Below are 16,352 nucleotides of genomic sequence, written 5' to 3'. Positions count from 1 at the left end.
GAGAGAGAGAGAGAGAGAAAGAGAGAGAGAGAGAGAGAGAGAGAGAGAGAGAGAGAGAGAGAGAGAGATACAGAGAAGTTTAGTACTTGGGGAAAGGTCACAGATCAAAGTAGGCTAGCCTAATTACTTTTACTTTTTAAATTTCCTTTTGTTACAGAGTTTCCATTTGTTTTGTCTAGATGAAAATCCAATTTGTGCTCCAGATTAACAGGAAGAAAATGGAAATTTTAGGATAAATGGGTATTGTTAACAAGATGAATAGCAAGGAGCAGTGCCCCTGAAAGATTTCAGGAAAATTCAGCTTTCCTTGACAAGCAGTCTGTGAAAGGGACAGTCAGAAAGGGTAATGAGATTACAAAGAATGCTTAATGATTTATTTTCCTGGATCCTTACAAGTTAAAATGATGATTTTGCATAATGGAAATATCAACTCCTAAATTTGTCTGTACATACATTTGCTTCTATTGCTTTTGCTATACTAAAGAGATGCTGTCAGGATAGAAATGTCCTAATTCCATTGATGGAGAAATTTGAGAAGGTAAATCAAGGTGCAAAGAAGCCATGGCCATCTATCTATTCCCATTCCAGAGTAATAAAAAACTTTGTTTAGGGAATTGAACTACTTACAAAGTCATTTCATATATTTCTAAACACTATAAGTTCTGAAAATTGGTCAAAGTTGCAGCTACTTTTCACTAGAGCTAATATTAGGGTTATAGTTTGGAAACATTCTTTGGAAATGAAAAATGAAAAAAATGCCATGTACCAAATTGATTTTTACCATAAAATGAATGAACCAACATGTTGTTATATGTATGGCAAATTCTCCCATTTACAATATTCATCAGTATTCAAAGGATTTTTAATTGTTATTGCTAAATGAAAATCTATGTCTAATTATGTGAATACTTTGAAATATCTTTTGTTCAAAGTAATCTTCACCTGAAATAGCATAAATATTCCTTAATATTTTCTACAATGGAGAAGTAGCAAAGTGTTTATAAAATAGGAAGCAAAGAGAAGGAAGAAATAACTAACCTCTGAGTGAATAAGTTACCAAAATTGAAATAAGGAATCAAAGAATAAATACTTTTCCATTTGATCTGATAATCTTAAGAACCAGTGGTAGTTTGTTGTTGATGTATAACACAGGCTTTCTAGACTTATCTTTGCTTGATCCTGTGGTGAATAGAGATGACACTCTTAGAAATAACTTGTTCACCCAATTGTTGGACATGGGACCTTTTTTTAAAACATCTTTGACCTTCTTGTGGTAGGAGCTGTGTTATTAGATCTCTGGATTGAAGAATAAAAACAATTTAATATTAAGTAAATTTAAGCAGGATTATTGAATAAGAGTCAGAAAAGTGTCTTTCATCCCATAGTATAGAAATGGAGTATGACACTTCAGTGAAAATCAGGTCAGTTTAGCTATATTGTAGTCTAGGTAGCTAGAAGTAAAGTATAAGAACACTAGAAAAATAGAAAGGGGCCTGGCCATAAGAACTTTAAATCCCAAAGATCTTTTGTAATTGCTATTTTATTTAATTGGGACACCTACATTTATTGAATAAGAGAATGACATCAACAGAATAGGAATGTTTTAAGAAAATCCATTTTGCTGCTTATTGAAAAGCAAAAACAACCCTTATAATTTGAAGGAGAATATTATCAAGTCTTCTTACTTATTTTCCAAATGCTCACTGAGAATAGCTTTGTCAAAAAAGGATTAGAAACTGGTTTCATCTGACCAAGGACATGCAGAAGAAGGCTGTCCTGAGCCTTCTTTCTTCCCTACTATTCTAGTCTTTCAGAATTAGATGTAACTAAGAATATATTCTAAAGAGTCACTACCTCGTCTAAAACAGGAGATTAAAAAAGCATTTCTTGGTTTTTAGTGGGACTGAGAGAAATATCTCCCATGGAAGAACAGTTTAAGTTTGGCTTCTTTTAAGGTAAAATTTCATTGCACACAGGATGCTAGGTTCAATGTGTCATCAGTCTCTCCCAGGGTGGCAATTCCTCTTTGACTGTGTAGCTGAAGACACAAGACACAAGGTCTTAGTCCTAGTCTTAGCATTTTCTCTTTCCCCTCTGACCTTGCTAGAAACAGGATGATTTCAGAGGGCAATAGTTTCATAGATCCTTATAATGCTTGTTTTGCAGAATTCCTATAAAAATAGAAAAACCATTAGGCCTGAGAAAGAAGAAATTAGAAAAGAAACAATAGCAAAGGGGACAAAACCGTTACTGGCTACATGAAATGCAGCCAAACTAAAGACCTTAATAAAATGTGCCTGAAAACTCGCTGGTTCACTCCTGCCATAGATCTTTAAATAGGAAAACATACCTGGTGTTTACAGAGCTTGGCTGGTGTAGGCAAATGTAAGACAGCTCTTGTGCTGCATGATTTATATTCCTTTTGGAGAAAATGCAAGCTCAGTTCCAAAGACGATTTTGTTTTAAAAGTTAAGCAGATTATATAGGTACTTTGGTAGGGAGATTTTCTTCTCCCCAAGGCACTTTTTTGGAGTAGAAATTTGTGAACATGATTCTAGAATGTCTCAACTTTCTAGATTTTGAAAGCCCTAGCTTTGTGCTCCTGTTTATAGAATGAGACAAGACACAATAAAGTTTTGAAATAAAACCTGGTAGGGGAAAAATATTTAATTGAAAATCAAAAGATCCAATCCATCTCTCAGTTATTAGGGGCCCCTCAAGCAGTCTAGAATTGGAAGAGATTTAGAGTTCTTTTAGCCCAACCCTTTCCTTTTGCAAATGATGGAACTGAGCCAAAAAACTAATCAATTTGCCCAAGATTGTCTTAGGTAGTAAGCAAAAGAGACAGGATTTGAATTCAGGTCCTATAATTAATTTCAACACTACACTATTCTAATAGTCTTCCTGTCAGATTTTTTGTATTAAATTTTCTAGTCTGAATTCAATTTGGACATGAAAAAGAAAAAATTGCTCTTTTTTTCCCCCTTATTGCCTGTTTTAGTAGTCAAAGTGGGTACTGCCACTATCTATCATCTAACACCCCAAGCTAAGTAACTTGGAGGAAACGTTAACTCATTTTTGTCCTTTGATTCTGTACAATGAATCCTGCTTCTTTTTGCATAAAATTTACTCAGTCTATTTTGTCGTTCAGTCATTAAGTTATACCTGACTCTACATGATCCCATGGACTCTATCTATGGGATTTTTTGTGGTAAAGATACTGAAGTGGTTTGTCATTTCCTTCTCCACTGTGTCCCCCATTTTACATATGAGAAACAGAGGAAAATAGTGGTTAAATGACTTTCCCAGTGTCACATAGCTACTATGTGTCTGAGGCCAGATTTGAACTCAGGTATTCGTGATTCTGGGCCTGGGACTCTGTCCTCTGTATCACCTATGCTTTGGCCCAATTCCTCTTTCTACTTCCCTCGTCTAGACAACTCTCATTTGTACTGTCACAACATTGCCCTCCAACATATACATAAATATATGAAGATATAAACATAATACATGTATAATATATTAATAATTAATAATATATACATAAAATACATATACATATATGTAGACAGAGATAGATAGACAGACCAACTGACAGACAGATAAACTGTTAGCTAAAACGATAGATAGATAGATAGATAGATAGATAGATAGATAGATAGATAGATAGATTTAGAGAAAAAGTGACTCCAGCAGAGTTTGCTCTTTAGAACATTTGGCTGAAATAGTTGTTTATCCATAAGGCATGTATGTTTAGTGTGAATCTTGGAGACTTCTTATGTGTTGAAAGCAGGTTTATTTCATTGAAGAATTTCATACTTTTGGTCTTTTGGAATAAGTCCAAGACGATCTTATATATTTTAAAACCTTTTCAAGGCTATCTTGCTTTTTTCATTATTTTTACTGCATTAGATTTCTGCTGTTTTTTTTTCTATGTTGCATCTATTCTTTAGTTCACTCTTCCAATAATTTCCCATTTTCATTCTTTCCCAGAGCATCCCTACCTAGAAAAACATCCTCAGCCATCCTGTTCTTTTCATATATTGAATTCTTTCTTTTGCATAATTTGTTATTCCTGAAATCCTTCCTCCTCTGCTTAGCCATACTGAAGTGATCAGAGGGGAGCCATCATACAATCTAGGCATGAAATTGCTGTTTCCTTTTCTTAGTTCTACCCCAAACTCAGCCTTGTTTTCCACCTCTAAAAAGAAAACATCTTTCACAGGAAGGACATTTATGAGAAGTCTTAATCTACTTTAAGTTTTAATATTTTTGCACTATACATTTGTCCATGTTACTGTATTTTAGAATATAAACTTGAAATCCTAAAAAGATCTATGTAAAGTCCTTTATTTTATTATATTTTGAATGTTTATGTATAAATATGTGTATATACAAATATTCATTGATACACATATTAGATTTACACATGCAATTTGTGGAAATTATATAAGGATATGTATATATGTACATATTACATATACATTACAGATATATTTTTGTATGCATGTAACCATCACTTCTTGACTCCTTCCCATCTTATAAAATCCTCCTGTGAACAAGTAAGTTTTGTTGAGTCAAACAAAACAATACTCTTTTCTTGTCTAAAAAGGTGCCTTATTTTGTGCCTACTGTCCACCACACCCTGACAAGAGGCAAGAGACAAGCTTCATTCTCCATCCCCTAACATGAGATCACCAAAGTGGTGCCACTGCACTGATCAGAGTTCCTTAGTTTTTCTGTGTTATTTCCTTTATATTATTGGGGTCTTAGTAGAAACTTTTAATGTTTCTGCTTATTTAACTTGGAATTTATTTATAGGAGTCTTCACAAGTTTCTCTAACTTCTTCATATTCATAATTTTACAGGGCAATTTTTCTTGGTCCACTGTCATTCTTGATTAAACACTGGCCTAATAGAAAGAACAGTGGCCTGACAGGAAATCCTGGTTGAAGTATCATCACTTCTACTAATTGCCTGTGAAACCCTGGACTTCGTTTTGGGTGCCTTTGGGAGTTTCTCACTTTATTATTATTATTATTATTATTATTATTATTTTACTAACTGGTATCTAGAGTGACTATTAATGCAATCATTCTACAGTTAGATAGGTTGTGTGTGAATGTGTGATGATGACAGTGATGATAATTTCTGCCTTTTGCCCAGGTAAAGGAATGATACCTATTTCTGATTGGGAATTAGCAAAGCAAAGAGAGCTAAGTATTATGCTCTGTATTTTGTTTGGTAGGCTATTCTTTGCAGGTAGATTACTAGAATTTAAATCTTCTCTCCAATATTCTAGTACCACACAATTTCTACTTCATGTAACCATTAAGTTACCTAGAAATTCAGAGGTACTAGATTTAGACTCTTCATTTTACTTTCTGGATATCCTATAAAGGATAAGTGCCTTTCAAGGTCACTTACCTGAGTCAAGATTTGAACACAAGTCTTCTCATTCCAAATCCAGTGCTCTTTCATCTCCACCATATTGCCTCCTCTTTTGTACTAAACAACCTTCAGACTAAAGTCAGTAATTTATAGAAAGTTGTATCTCTCAGCATTTAAATACCAAAAGTAGGAATTTTAAATATGTAAATTTCAGATTTAGTACTGAACATTTTTTAAAAAGTTTTAAATATGAGTAAATTCAGAGGATCCACCAGGAATTGGGTAAAAGAATACCAAGGATCAAGAGAAACAGCAATGTATAATGTGGTCGAAAGAGTACTGGACATATAGAGTCAGGAATACCTGATTTCAAATCCCACCTTTAAAACATACTAGCTGTATAACCATAATCAAGTTACTTCCTTCTTAGTGCCTTCTTTTCCTTAACTGCAACATGGGGGCAATGATACAGATGGGGGCTTTTTAAGAATTGTTTTGAGACTTATATGTGAGGATGTATTACTTTCTTTTACAAAATTTAGAATGCTATTAAATTTAATTTATCATCCTCATCATCATCCTCATCATCATCAATGATATAAAGAATATCTGGAAGCTTAGGTCATCATCATGTGCCAGTCATTGAAAGAGAAATTATCATCCTAGAGCAGAGCTTTTTTCAGATATATTTGTCTTTCTAATTCAGATTCTTTGACATCTTTGTGAGAAATATCAATTAGATTAAAGCTAACATAGATTAAAGGAAATATGTTCAAAATACAGTAGTATATTGAAGGAGGTATACAAGAAAAAATGTGGAACTGAAGATAAGATGCATGTTTTATCCTTCCTATTACTTAAAACATTAGATGTGTTAGAATAACTGAAATGAAGTCAGTGATTTGGATGCAGAGTAAACGTTGAATTCTGGGTTTTGACTAGCTTTCTATTCAACCCTGCTCTACTTTTAAAAAAAAAAATATATATATATACATATATATATATATATACACATATACATATATATACATAGAAAGTGAATTCCCTACAGAGTCATTTTCTTGATATTCCCCATGTTCAGGTTTCTCTATTTGAAGGTTTGTTTGTTTTTTTCCTTTTACTTGGCTGCATAGGAAGATCAATCCTGCATTGTGAGTTCAGCATTTTCTTCATTGTCTACTGTGCATCACCTTGTCTGTCTGTACACAGCATGGCAAATGCTACATCTGCCTCGTTCAACATGCAACCACTCCAAAGATCAAAAGCTCCTACACGTAGAGCATGTCCATGTGCTAGACATCTGGCCGAGTGATGGCCGGAGGAGAGGCTGGCAGCCTTCTGTTGCAGTTAAAACAATTTCCTTTTCTTCTTGGTTTTCCCTGTCATAGATACTGTAATGAACATTTGCTGTGCCCCCCACACATGTTCTGGACAGGCTGGGGCCCGTGGGAACGTTGCACTGCCCAGTGTGGGGGTGGGATCCAAGCTCGCCGCAGGACCTGTGAGAACGGGCCAGACTGCCCAGGCTGTAATGTGGTGAGTACCTCCCTCCCCATCTTCCCAGAAAATCCAGAGCACACACAACAGCCACAAATGCTATGTGAATCATACATCTTTCTCTTGTTTAAAATTTTAAAAAAAAGAATTTTGAGAGACTATGATGATATTAACTGGGGCTTATTATTATATTAACATTATTTTATTCAATTTAACATTATCTTCTTATATTAAGTTAATTCAAGTAAATGTCAACACAAGGGTTGAATTGTGTTTAGACAGTTCTGATTTCTGCATTAAAAGAGAACATTTAGCACACAGTCGGAGTCAGCACGTTAAAGACCGAGAAAATGGGGCAAACTCTTCACATATTAGACACATGCTACATTTCTGAGTAAAGGATAAAATTGGTCATTCTGGGGTTTGTCAAAATCCCTGGTCCCTTATGTTAGCACACATGGGTGCCAATTCTGAATGAATAAAAGACAGATCATGGTTTTGTTTTTCCTCAGTCATGGCTAATCTCTGTTTCCTTTAATGTTCTGAACTCACAAATTAAATCCTCCTAAAAACACTTTAAACACTTTTCAAAGGGTCAGTTGTTGCTCTTACTGATGAAACTCTTAGAATATATTGAGCAAATTTAAGGCCTGCTGGTCTTTCAAAATATTTGCCTTTCTATGGTGCCATTCACCAAAGAAAATACATGGCAGCGAGTCTGTGTTTAAAATTCTCTGAGGTGAAGAAGTTAAACAAGAATGGAACTTGGAATTTTTCCACATTGATCTTTTCAGTTAATCATATAATACTTACATTCCTTGGTTTGTAAGGCTGAGTAATATTTCTATGCTTCAATGTGATCTGTCCTCAGGCTGGAGTAGAAATTACACATCCCAGATAGCCTCGGGGAATTCTCCAAGAGAGAAAATGTTATGAGGTGCTTTGTCAGATATTATGCCTGACCCAATGAGATTTTGTTTCTGGGGTGTGCAATTAGATTTCTTCTCCTTCACCTTGGCAAAGATATTGTAGTCATGTTACCAGTTTCTAATACTGAACATAGACACCCACAGTTAGGCTCTAACACTCTTGGATTTAGTTAATCCTCATCTTTAACTATTCATTGAAGAGACCTTTTTTGTGTGTCACTGTGTTTGTTGGCTTATCAAATGCCCCAGTGTCACTTAAAACCATTTTTTAAAATGAAGTCCTTTCCCTCTATAAATTTCAGTGGTCTAGGAAGAAGATTTAAGTGTGATAACAAAGTATGTTGTTTATTAAACCTCAGTCTCAGCATGGGAGCTGAGCAGCCATATATCAGAGCTTTCCCTCATCTGAAGGGAGCTGTGAGGAGAGTGTGGTAGTTTGCTTACACATTTGTTCCTGAGAGCTTTGCATCAAGGGAAAAAGAGCAAAGTAATGAATGCTTTAGAATATCTTCTAATTGCTTGTTGACTTCTACAATGATATTCATAAAATATTATAATAAAGCCAAGAACTTTTCTATCAAGGAAAAAGTCCTTTGCTACAATAGAATTCATGTGTCTGTACTGCTTTTCCTTCTGTTTGATTATATATGTAAACATTGAAAAGAATTTTAATTGTAGTTATTGATTTATTTATTCTTGCAAGTAATTAGTATCTTTTTAGGGGAAAATAAATATAATTTATTTCAGAAGATATGTGGGTCCATTTAGTCTAATTTTTGTCTCTGCTGAGTTAGGAGTGCTGACTTAGGTTTCCTGAGATATTTGGAGAGGATGGGTGATAAGTGGTTGAAAATGGATCATTTCTATTAAATTTATGCTTGTATACACACATATACATAAAGATAAAAAGAGGGAGACAGAGAAAAGGGTGGAGACAGAGACGGGAAAAGAGAGGGAACTAGTCACTACAATTGATTTATATATCATAGCTCTAATTAAGGTGGTGGTTTTTTTTTATCAAGTTAGGAAAATAAAATTAAAGATAGAAGAGATTTTAGAAGGTCATCTGTATACCTCTCTCATTTTAAATTTGAAGAAATTGAGCCTTAGAGAATTTACATGCTGTAGTCATATTTATTGAAGAATTGGTTGGTATTTAAGTTGGGTCCTTCATCTCCAAATCTAATTCTTTTCATCGTGTACTATATTGCTCATTGATTAATTGCAAAATGTTGGATTTTAATTATTTTTTCTGAACTCAGACTAGGTAAAATGATAATATACTAATGTAATATCATTCAAATGTTGGAGTATTTTGCAGGATATTTGTAGCTTAACAATGCAGCAATGTTCTAAGAAGAGTTAATGTCCTTCATGCCTTTGAAGGGTTAAATAAAAATACCCTTATTTTTAAATTCCAAACATTTTCTTATTATAAAATAGTTGGACAGACTTAGTTATCTTGTCATTTCTGGGTCGTTGTGGTTATTTTATATAATTCTTTGGCATTCTTTAAAGCATTACCTTTAGTAAGTATTATTAAAATAGCTTCTTTCCCAATATTTGGATAAATCATTATTTTTTTTTGTTTTTATTGAAAACATTTAAATAAAGGTTATTTCTATGACAACAAAATAATAATTTTTAGCACTTACATGTTATTTTAAGGGTTGCTTATATGCATGTGTTCTCATTTGATTCTCATAACCCTTTGAGGTAGACTCTATTATTTGTTTCCATTTTATAGATTAGGCTAGAGGCCAAGAGAAGAAAAGTAATTTGTTCAAGGTCACACAGTTAGTAAGTATCTGAAACAGGATTTGGATTCAGATCTTTCTGACTCCAAGTCCACCACTTTCTTACTCAACCACCCAACTTATAAGAACTCTGATTGAAGAAAATAATATAATTGTGTACTAGGTTTTCAAGTTCTCACCTTTTTCTTTTTTAAATAAGCAATGGTATCAGGAAGACATTTTAAGAGATCCAGTCTGAGAGTCAAAACAAACAAACTGAATTCTATTGGCATATGCTGGCTTCCAATTAAATGTGTGACCTTGGGCATACAGTGTAACATATCTAGGCTTGACTTTTCTCAATTGCAAAATGAAGAATAAATATTTATAAAATTCCTTGTGGCTCCGAAATGCTGCCATTCTAGGACTTTATCACAACTTCTGTGAGCTTGAGGGCTCTTAGTTTATCATTCAAGGAAATCTCCCTGGTCTACCTATGACTCATAGTTTGCCTTGAGCTGAACTTCTATAACAAACCTTTCTTCAGTTAATACAGTATATGGTGTGTTGAGAATGCGGTAACCAAGAATTTTTTTAAATAAAATTTTCTATTTATTACCATGATATAGCTTTATATTTTAAGAAACTGCATATTTAAGTTATGTTTTCTAATGTAATGGACCCCAGAATGCCGCAATTCAAAATATGGCTTTGAAAAAAATCTGATTATGTGATCAAGAGCAAGTTTTCTATTGTCTCAGAATTCAAAGAAACTCTCATTAGACTCTAAGTTGAAGAAGAGTTGCCAACTGCATTAGTATACAAAGTTTTCTCTCACAACTATCAGATTGGCTAACATGACAGGAAAAGGAAATGACAAATGGATATGAAAAAATTGGGACACTGATGCACTGTTGTTGGAGTTATGAACTAATCCAAGCATTCTAGAGGAGTTTTGAATCATACCCAAGAATCTATAAATGAGTGCATACTCTCTAACCAAGCAATACCACTGTATCCCAAAGAGATCAAATGAGGAAAAAGGACCTATTTGTACGAAAGCTACTTATAGCAATGCATTTTGCCGTGGCAATATATTGAAAATTAAGGAGGTGCCCATCAAACTAGGGATGATTAAATAAATTATATATGATTGTGATAGAATATTATTCTGCATGAATAGGTTGCTCATTGGATTAAGAACCAACTCAAAAGATACAAGATTGTGTGTTTAAATTTGGCCTCAGACACTTCCTAATTATATGATCCTGGACAAGTCACTTAACCCCCATTTACTAGTCTTTACCTATTTTCTTTCTTAAGGCAGAAGAGATTAAAAAAAAGAATATTGGGGCAGCTGGGTAGCTCAGTGGAGTGAGAGTCAGGCCTATAGATGGGAGCTCCTGGGTTCAAATCTGGCCTCAGACACTTCCCAGCTGTGTGACCCTGGGCAAGTCACTTGACCCCCATTGCCCACCCTTACCACTCTTCCACCTAGGAGCCAATACACAGAAATTAAAGGTTTTAAAAAATATTATATTGCTATAAGAAATAAAAAGCATGATGGTTTCAGAAAAACGTAAGAAAACTAAAATGAACTCATGCTTATTGAAACAAGCAGAACCAGGAGACCATTGCACATAGTAACAGCATTATGGTTAGAATGATCTACTGTGCAAAATTTAACTACTTTGATGGAGATAAGGATTCAAGAGAGTTCCAAAGGACTCATGATGAAAAAAAAAATTCTATCCATATCCAGGGAAAGAATTTGTAAATTCTGAATGCATATTGAAGCATACATTTAAAAATATATATTGTTTTATTTTGTCTGTGTTTTCTTTTGCAATATGGTTGATAAAGAAATATATTTACATGACTCACATGTATAATCAAATTAAAATCACTTGCCTTCTTAAGGAGGAAGATAATGTTGAAGGGAGAGTGTTTGAAACTCAATTTTTAAAATGATATTTAATTTTTACATGTAATTGGAAAATATTCACATGTAATTGGAAAACAAACAAAAACATTTTTTAAATTTCAACATTCATTTAACAATTCATTTGAAGTCCCTTTACTGTTAGGACTCATTTTTCAAAAATATTAGAATCACTGATTAGTCAAGAGACTTTTTCTGCTCAGTGTCTGTTTTTAGTCCCCTAGTAGCACAAGGCTTGAATTGAAGCACTATATAGAATTCTGGGCTAAGAATAGTATAGGTGATGGAAATTTAAGGATTTTTAATGAACCTCAAGTTTGATATATGTTACAACAAGACAGGGAAGTCAAAAAGCTGATGCTAGCTATAGTTTTAGTTTATAATATCTAAAAAGAAGGAAGTGAAAATGCCATTGATCCTCTACCTTGGTCAGAGCACATCTGGGATATCATATTTATTTCTGGTTGCCATATTTTAGAAAAGATATTAATGAGCAGGAATTTGTCTAAAGAAGAGTTATACCACCACCACCACCACCACCACCACTACTACTACTACTACTTTATTGCTCCTACTAGTAGTAATGATAATAATAATAAACAGTATTATATAGCACTTTATGATTTGCAAAGTATTTTACATTATCTGTTTATTTACTTGTAATGATGAGTGAAGTTAAACTGTACCATGAAGATTGATTCAAAGGAGATATTTAGCCTGGAAAAAAGAAAATATGAGATGGACCTATTAAATGTCTTTAGGGTTAGAAGTAGTATGATCTGGAAGAATAAATTTACTTAGGCTCTGAGAGAAGAAGTAGGAGCATTTGGTAAAAGCTGGAAAAGTACAAATTTCTGCTCAATATAAGAAAAACTTTCTATTAATTAGAACTACATTTAAGTGGAATGAAACACAAGTAGGTCCCAATTAGAGTGATTAATGAATTCCATAATATGATCACATTATTCAGATTTTCACTTCAAATTTCTCTTCATCTGGAATCAGTGACACCTCCCAGAGGATTCATTATTCTCATTAATAAGGACCAAGCTAAATGGAGATACAGAATATTTGAGAGTTTGAAGGCACCTCAGTGTCCCCTAGTTCAACAAATGCATGAAAGAAATGCGTATTCTGAGATGAGAGGATGGAAGAAAAGAGTAAAAGCATAATGTTATTAACTACTGCCCAGGTGCCAGTTTATCACTGAGGGTAAAAAATACAAGCAAAGTGGTGTCTGCCTGCAAGCAGCTTGCATTCAAATAGATGACTCTAAGTGGTCATTTAGCCTCTACTTAAAAAGAGGTGGAAAACCAGCCCCTCTCTAATGACTACCCCCCCAAGAGGATTTCAAGCAAATATTGAATGCCCATTGTTAGAGATATAATAGAGAAATTTCAAGGCAGTTATGGGTGGAATTCTGTCAAGCTTCTTTCCACCCTTGAATTTTATAGTTAACTTAATTAGAATCCTAATAATCTTCCTTACTCTATCCTTCCTCTCACCTACTTAAAAAAATCACATACACTTTAATTTTATAACTTTTTTGGGCACAGTGAAGTAGATTTAAATAGAAGTTGCCCTTTTTTTTTGGCTCTGGGACATTTAATGGGAACTTATTTCACATAGTGAGAGAAATTGATTATCAAAATTTGTGTCTAATGAAGTTTCCAGAAAGTTTGCTGACAATTGGTATTTTTATAATTTTGAATTCTAGAATTATCAAATATGCATAATATATTTAAGATAATTAAAGCAGCATAATTCATCCTAGAATTTACCTACACAGCTGAATATTGTACAGTGCCGTGCTTTCCATATTCACACACTATAAGAAATTATTATTTAGTCAGCGTGGATAATGCCTTCACCAACCTTTCCATACTTTAATAGAGAGTTGAACAGAGCTTTTGACTGCAGCCAAAATAATTATAAACCTCCTATATACTGGTGGCCATGACCCTGGCACTAATTTTTTTTCCATTTCATTCAGCTGATCTTTCTTTGGATGACTGACACACAACTAAATATGGCTGGCCCTTCACTAAAAACACTTTCCAGATCATTAGGAACTGCCCAAAACTGCTCCAAAGTCAGGAGAGACCTTGAATGGAGCAGCTGTATAATTTGTTGGAAATATGGAAGGTATCAGTGACTACCTCTTCATTGACACTATCCTGGCTGAGCATAAGCTGCTGTAAATCTTAGCAAATAACATATTCATGTGAAGTTTTATTCTCTCTGGTGCTTCAAATTAATTCTTGGCAGCAAATGTATGTGATTTTTCAGGCCACTATAGGAGAGACAATCGGTTTCACTCTTATCTTTCTTGTGCACTATTGTTGCCATGTTTCTAGGGGTTTCAAGGTATATAATTACTTAACTTTGAGATCCCTTATTGATTTCTAAATTTCCTCCAGACTTTTTCCTTTCAAATGTTTACACTCTGTCATGTAGCATTAAAAGAGAATTTATGGAAATGAGTCCTATAGATTTGAAATCATTTGCTACTTCAAAAGGCAAGATACAATAGAGATTTTTAGTAATTATTTTTGTAGTTGAGATGTATTTTAGGGAAGAAAGAAAAAGGGGATTTGATTTTTTAGGATTGGCACCATACACAAAATTCATTATATGGATTTTTTAGTTTTACATTATTATTTTTAAATGTAAAACAAATGTTTCTAGGGATAATTACTGTTTCATGCATATATGTGTTTATGTGCATTTAATCCATCCTTAAGGAAGTATTAAATCCCTTTAGTCTGCTTATTATTTTGAAAATGCTAGAATTATCAAGGCATAGAATTTTTAAGCTGGAAGTTATCTTTTCAATTATTTCATCCAAACCTCTCATTTAACAGATAAGAAAACAGTGAACAATAAAATTGAACAATTTTTTCCCTCTATGTTTGAATAGTTTCATGGAATCAAAATATTTTATTTGTTTTTTGTTTCTTGGCTTCTTTGTATTCATTTATCTTGTTTCCTTACCAAAAAAAAATCTCTGCATTAATAGATTTCTAAATTGTAGGCCAGAACCATACTGAAACCATAATAAAGTTGAAAGATTTAATTAGAAATAAGGAATCAGGCTGAACTTATTGTTAAAAGATTTTTTTTGAAATGAAGTATTTTAAAGTATATTGCTCAGGATAACACATTCAAAATCAAAATCTTTCATTTCCTTCCTTCTGTTTATCACAAAGGATAGTTCAGTGAAAAGACATTTGTTTCTCTCAGATTACTGGTTCCTCAGATTGTTACATTATTATGATCAGGTTTATTCAGTCAGCAGTGACAAAACTTTGAGCCACGAGTTAGAAAATAATATGGAGATGAATACAGAAAAATCAGACTTTATTTCTGAAAATTTGTTTAACAGTATAACATTCATGCCGGGGTAGGGAAGAACTGTAAAAAGTTATCTTGTGTATACAGATTTGCTTCTGAGTTATGTCACAATTTCCACAAAGATTTGGCAAATTTAGAAAATGATAGTGCCATGCTGACGATGAAGCATCAAGTATATTCTAGAAAGAGAAACACATTTTGGTATTTCAAAAGCTGTATCCCTTTCTGTAATTTCATCCAAACTGTGAAAATACATAGCCGAAGACTATGATAAGAGGCATCAACACGGAGTTTAAGTGAAATCTAAATCATCATGATACAGGAGAAACATACCACAGAGACTCTTAAAGGTCAAGAAGAAAAACCTTAAGATCAATACACTCAACCAAAGAAATTCCATAAGGTTAATCAAAGTTAGTGTAGTGAGCTTAAAATTGTCTTTCACCAGAGAGTACTCCTCTGGTTAAATTTAGAATCCACTCAAACCTCACAATGGAAAGTTTATGATTACAAGTCAAATATAATATAACGTGTACAGGGGAATATATAAGTATTATTATAGAATTTAGTGGTCAATGAATCATGCAAAAGACAGATATTAAAATACCAATTCATTTAAGCTCTTTAGTTGCCTTAAACCCCAATTGTTGTCACTGAAAAGAGTACAAATTCACAGTAGAATTAGCCTCAGGTGAGTTAATAATTCATTAAATTGCATACATTTGGATAGGCATTAATTGAGGTTAGTGGATATATTTTATGAATTTTTGCCTTGCTGTAATAGTATGGCTAGTAGAATGAAGACCAGTGTTAAGTCCCAAAGCACAGTCCTACTTACAATGCATATTAATATGTTAGATTTTGGACATGTCACTTATTCAGTGGCCCAAAAAACTCATCATCTATACTTACTGAAGAGTTACCACTCTGTATTGGTTAAAAAGCGTTTCCTTTTTTAAAGAGCTCACCAAAACAATAAAATTATAGATCTGTTCTCTATCACCTAACCAGAGTAAATATTAAAAATATATTTCATTTTGCTTCATAACTACATGAACAATGAATTAGAAGTCAGACTCTTCCTATGAGTTATTTTTTTCCTGAATAAAACAAAAAGCTTACTCCTTTTTTCTACGTGATCTGAGTTTTATATAGTGGATATAGTTGCCCAATTTTCGTTTAAGAATTTCATTCCTTATTTTTATTTGAAGATAAATTCTGATCCCTATATGTTTCCTTGGCATAAATCTTTTCATTTTTTTAATATAATGCCTGATATTATAGTTGTTTCCTTTAATCTCTTCTAAAGTATAACAACATCTTTAGTAAGAGCATTGCTTTTAACAAAACCTATTACTATCTTCAAATAAATGGACTGTGGGAATGGAGATTTTTTTCAAAATTTGCATCTAACATGGGCTAATTTAATGCTTACAAGGAGGTCATATAAATCTATAATACTAATTTAAAACAGCAAATGTTATGAGTTACTTCCTTCTAAAT

The 16,352-nt window shown here is 33.3% G+C and overlaps 1 protein-coding gene across 1 annotated transcript in view; it reads left to right on the top strand.

The window, feature by feature from the left end:
* Nucleotides 1-16,352, top strand: part of SEMA5A (semaphorin 5A) — a 445,552-nt gene that overhangs the window by 336,047 nt on the left and 93,153 nt on the right. The window contains exon 14 of the mRNA XM_044665417.1: nucleotides 6,780-6,927. Coding sequence (XP_044521352.1) covers nucleotides 6,780-6,927 — 148 coding nt within the window. The remainder of the gene's footprint in view (nucleotides 1-6,779; nucleotides 6,928-16,352) is intronic.

Source organism: Gracilinanus agilis, chromosome 1 (genome assembly GCF_016433145.1).
Source record: "Gracilinanus agilis isolate LMUSP501 chromosome 1, AgileGrace, whole genome shotgun sequence".
In the NCBI taxonomy this organism is placed as follows: domain Eukaryota; kingdom Metazoa; phylum Chordata; class Mammalia; order Didelphimorphia; family Didelphidae; genus Gracilinanus; species Gracilinanus agilis.
The sequence above is the reverse complement of the archived record's forward strand: the minus strand, read 5'-3'. Positions and strand labels throughout refer to the sequence as shown.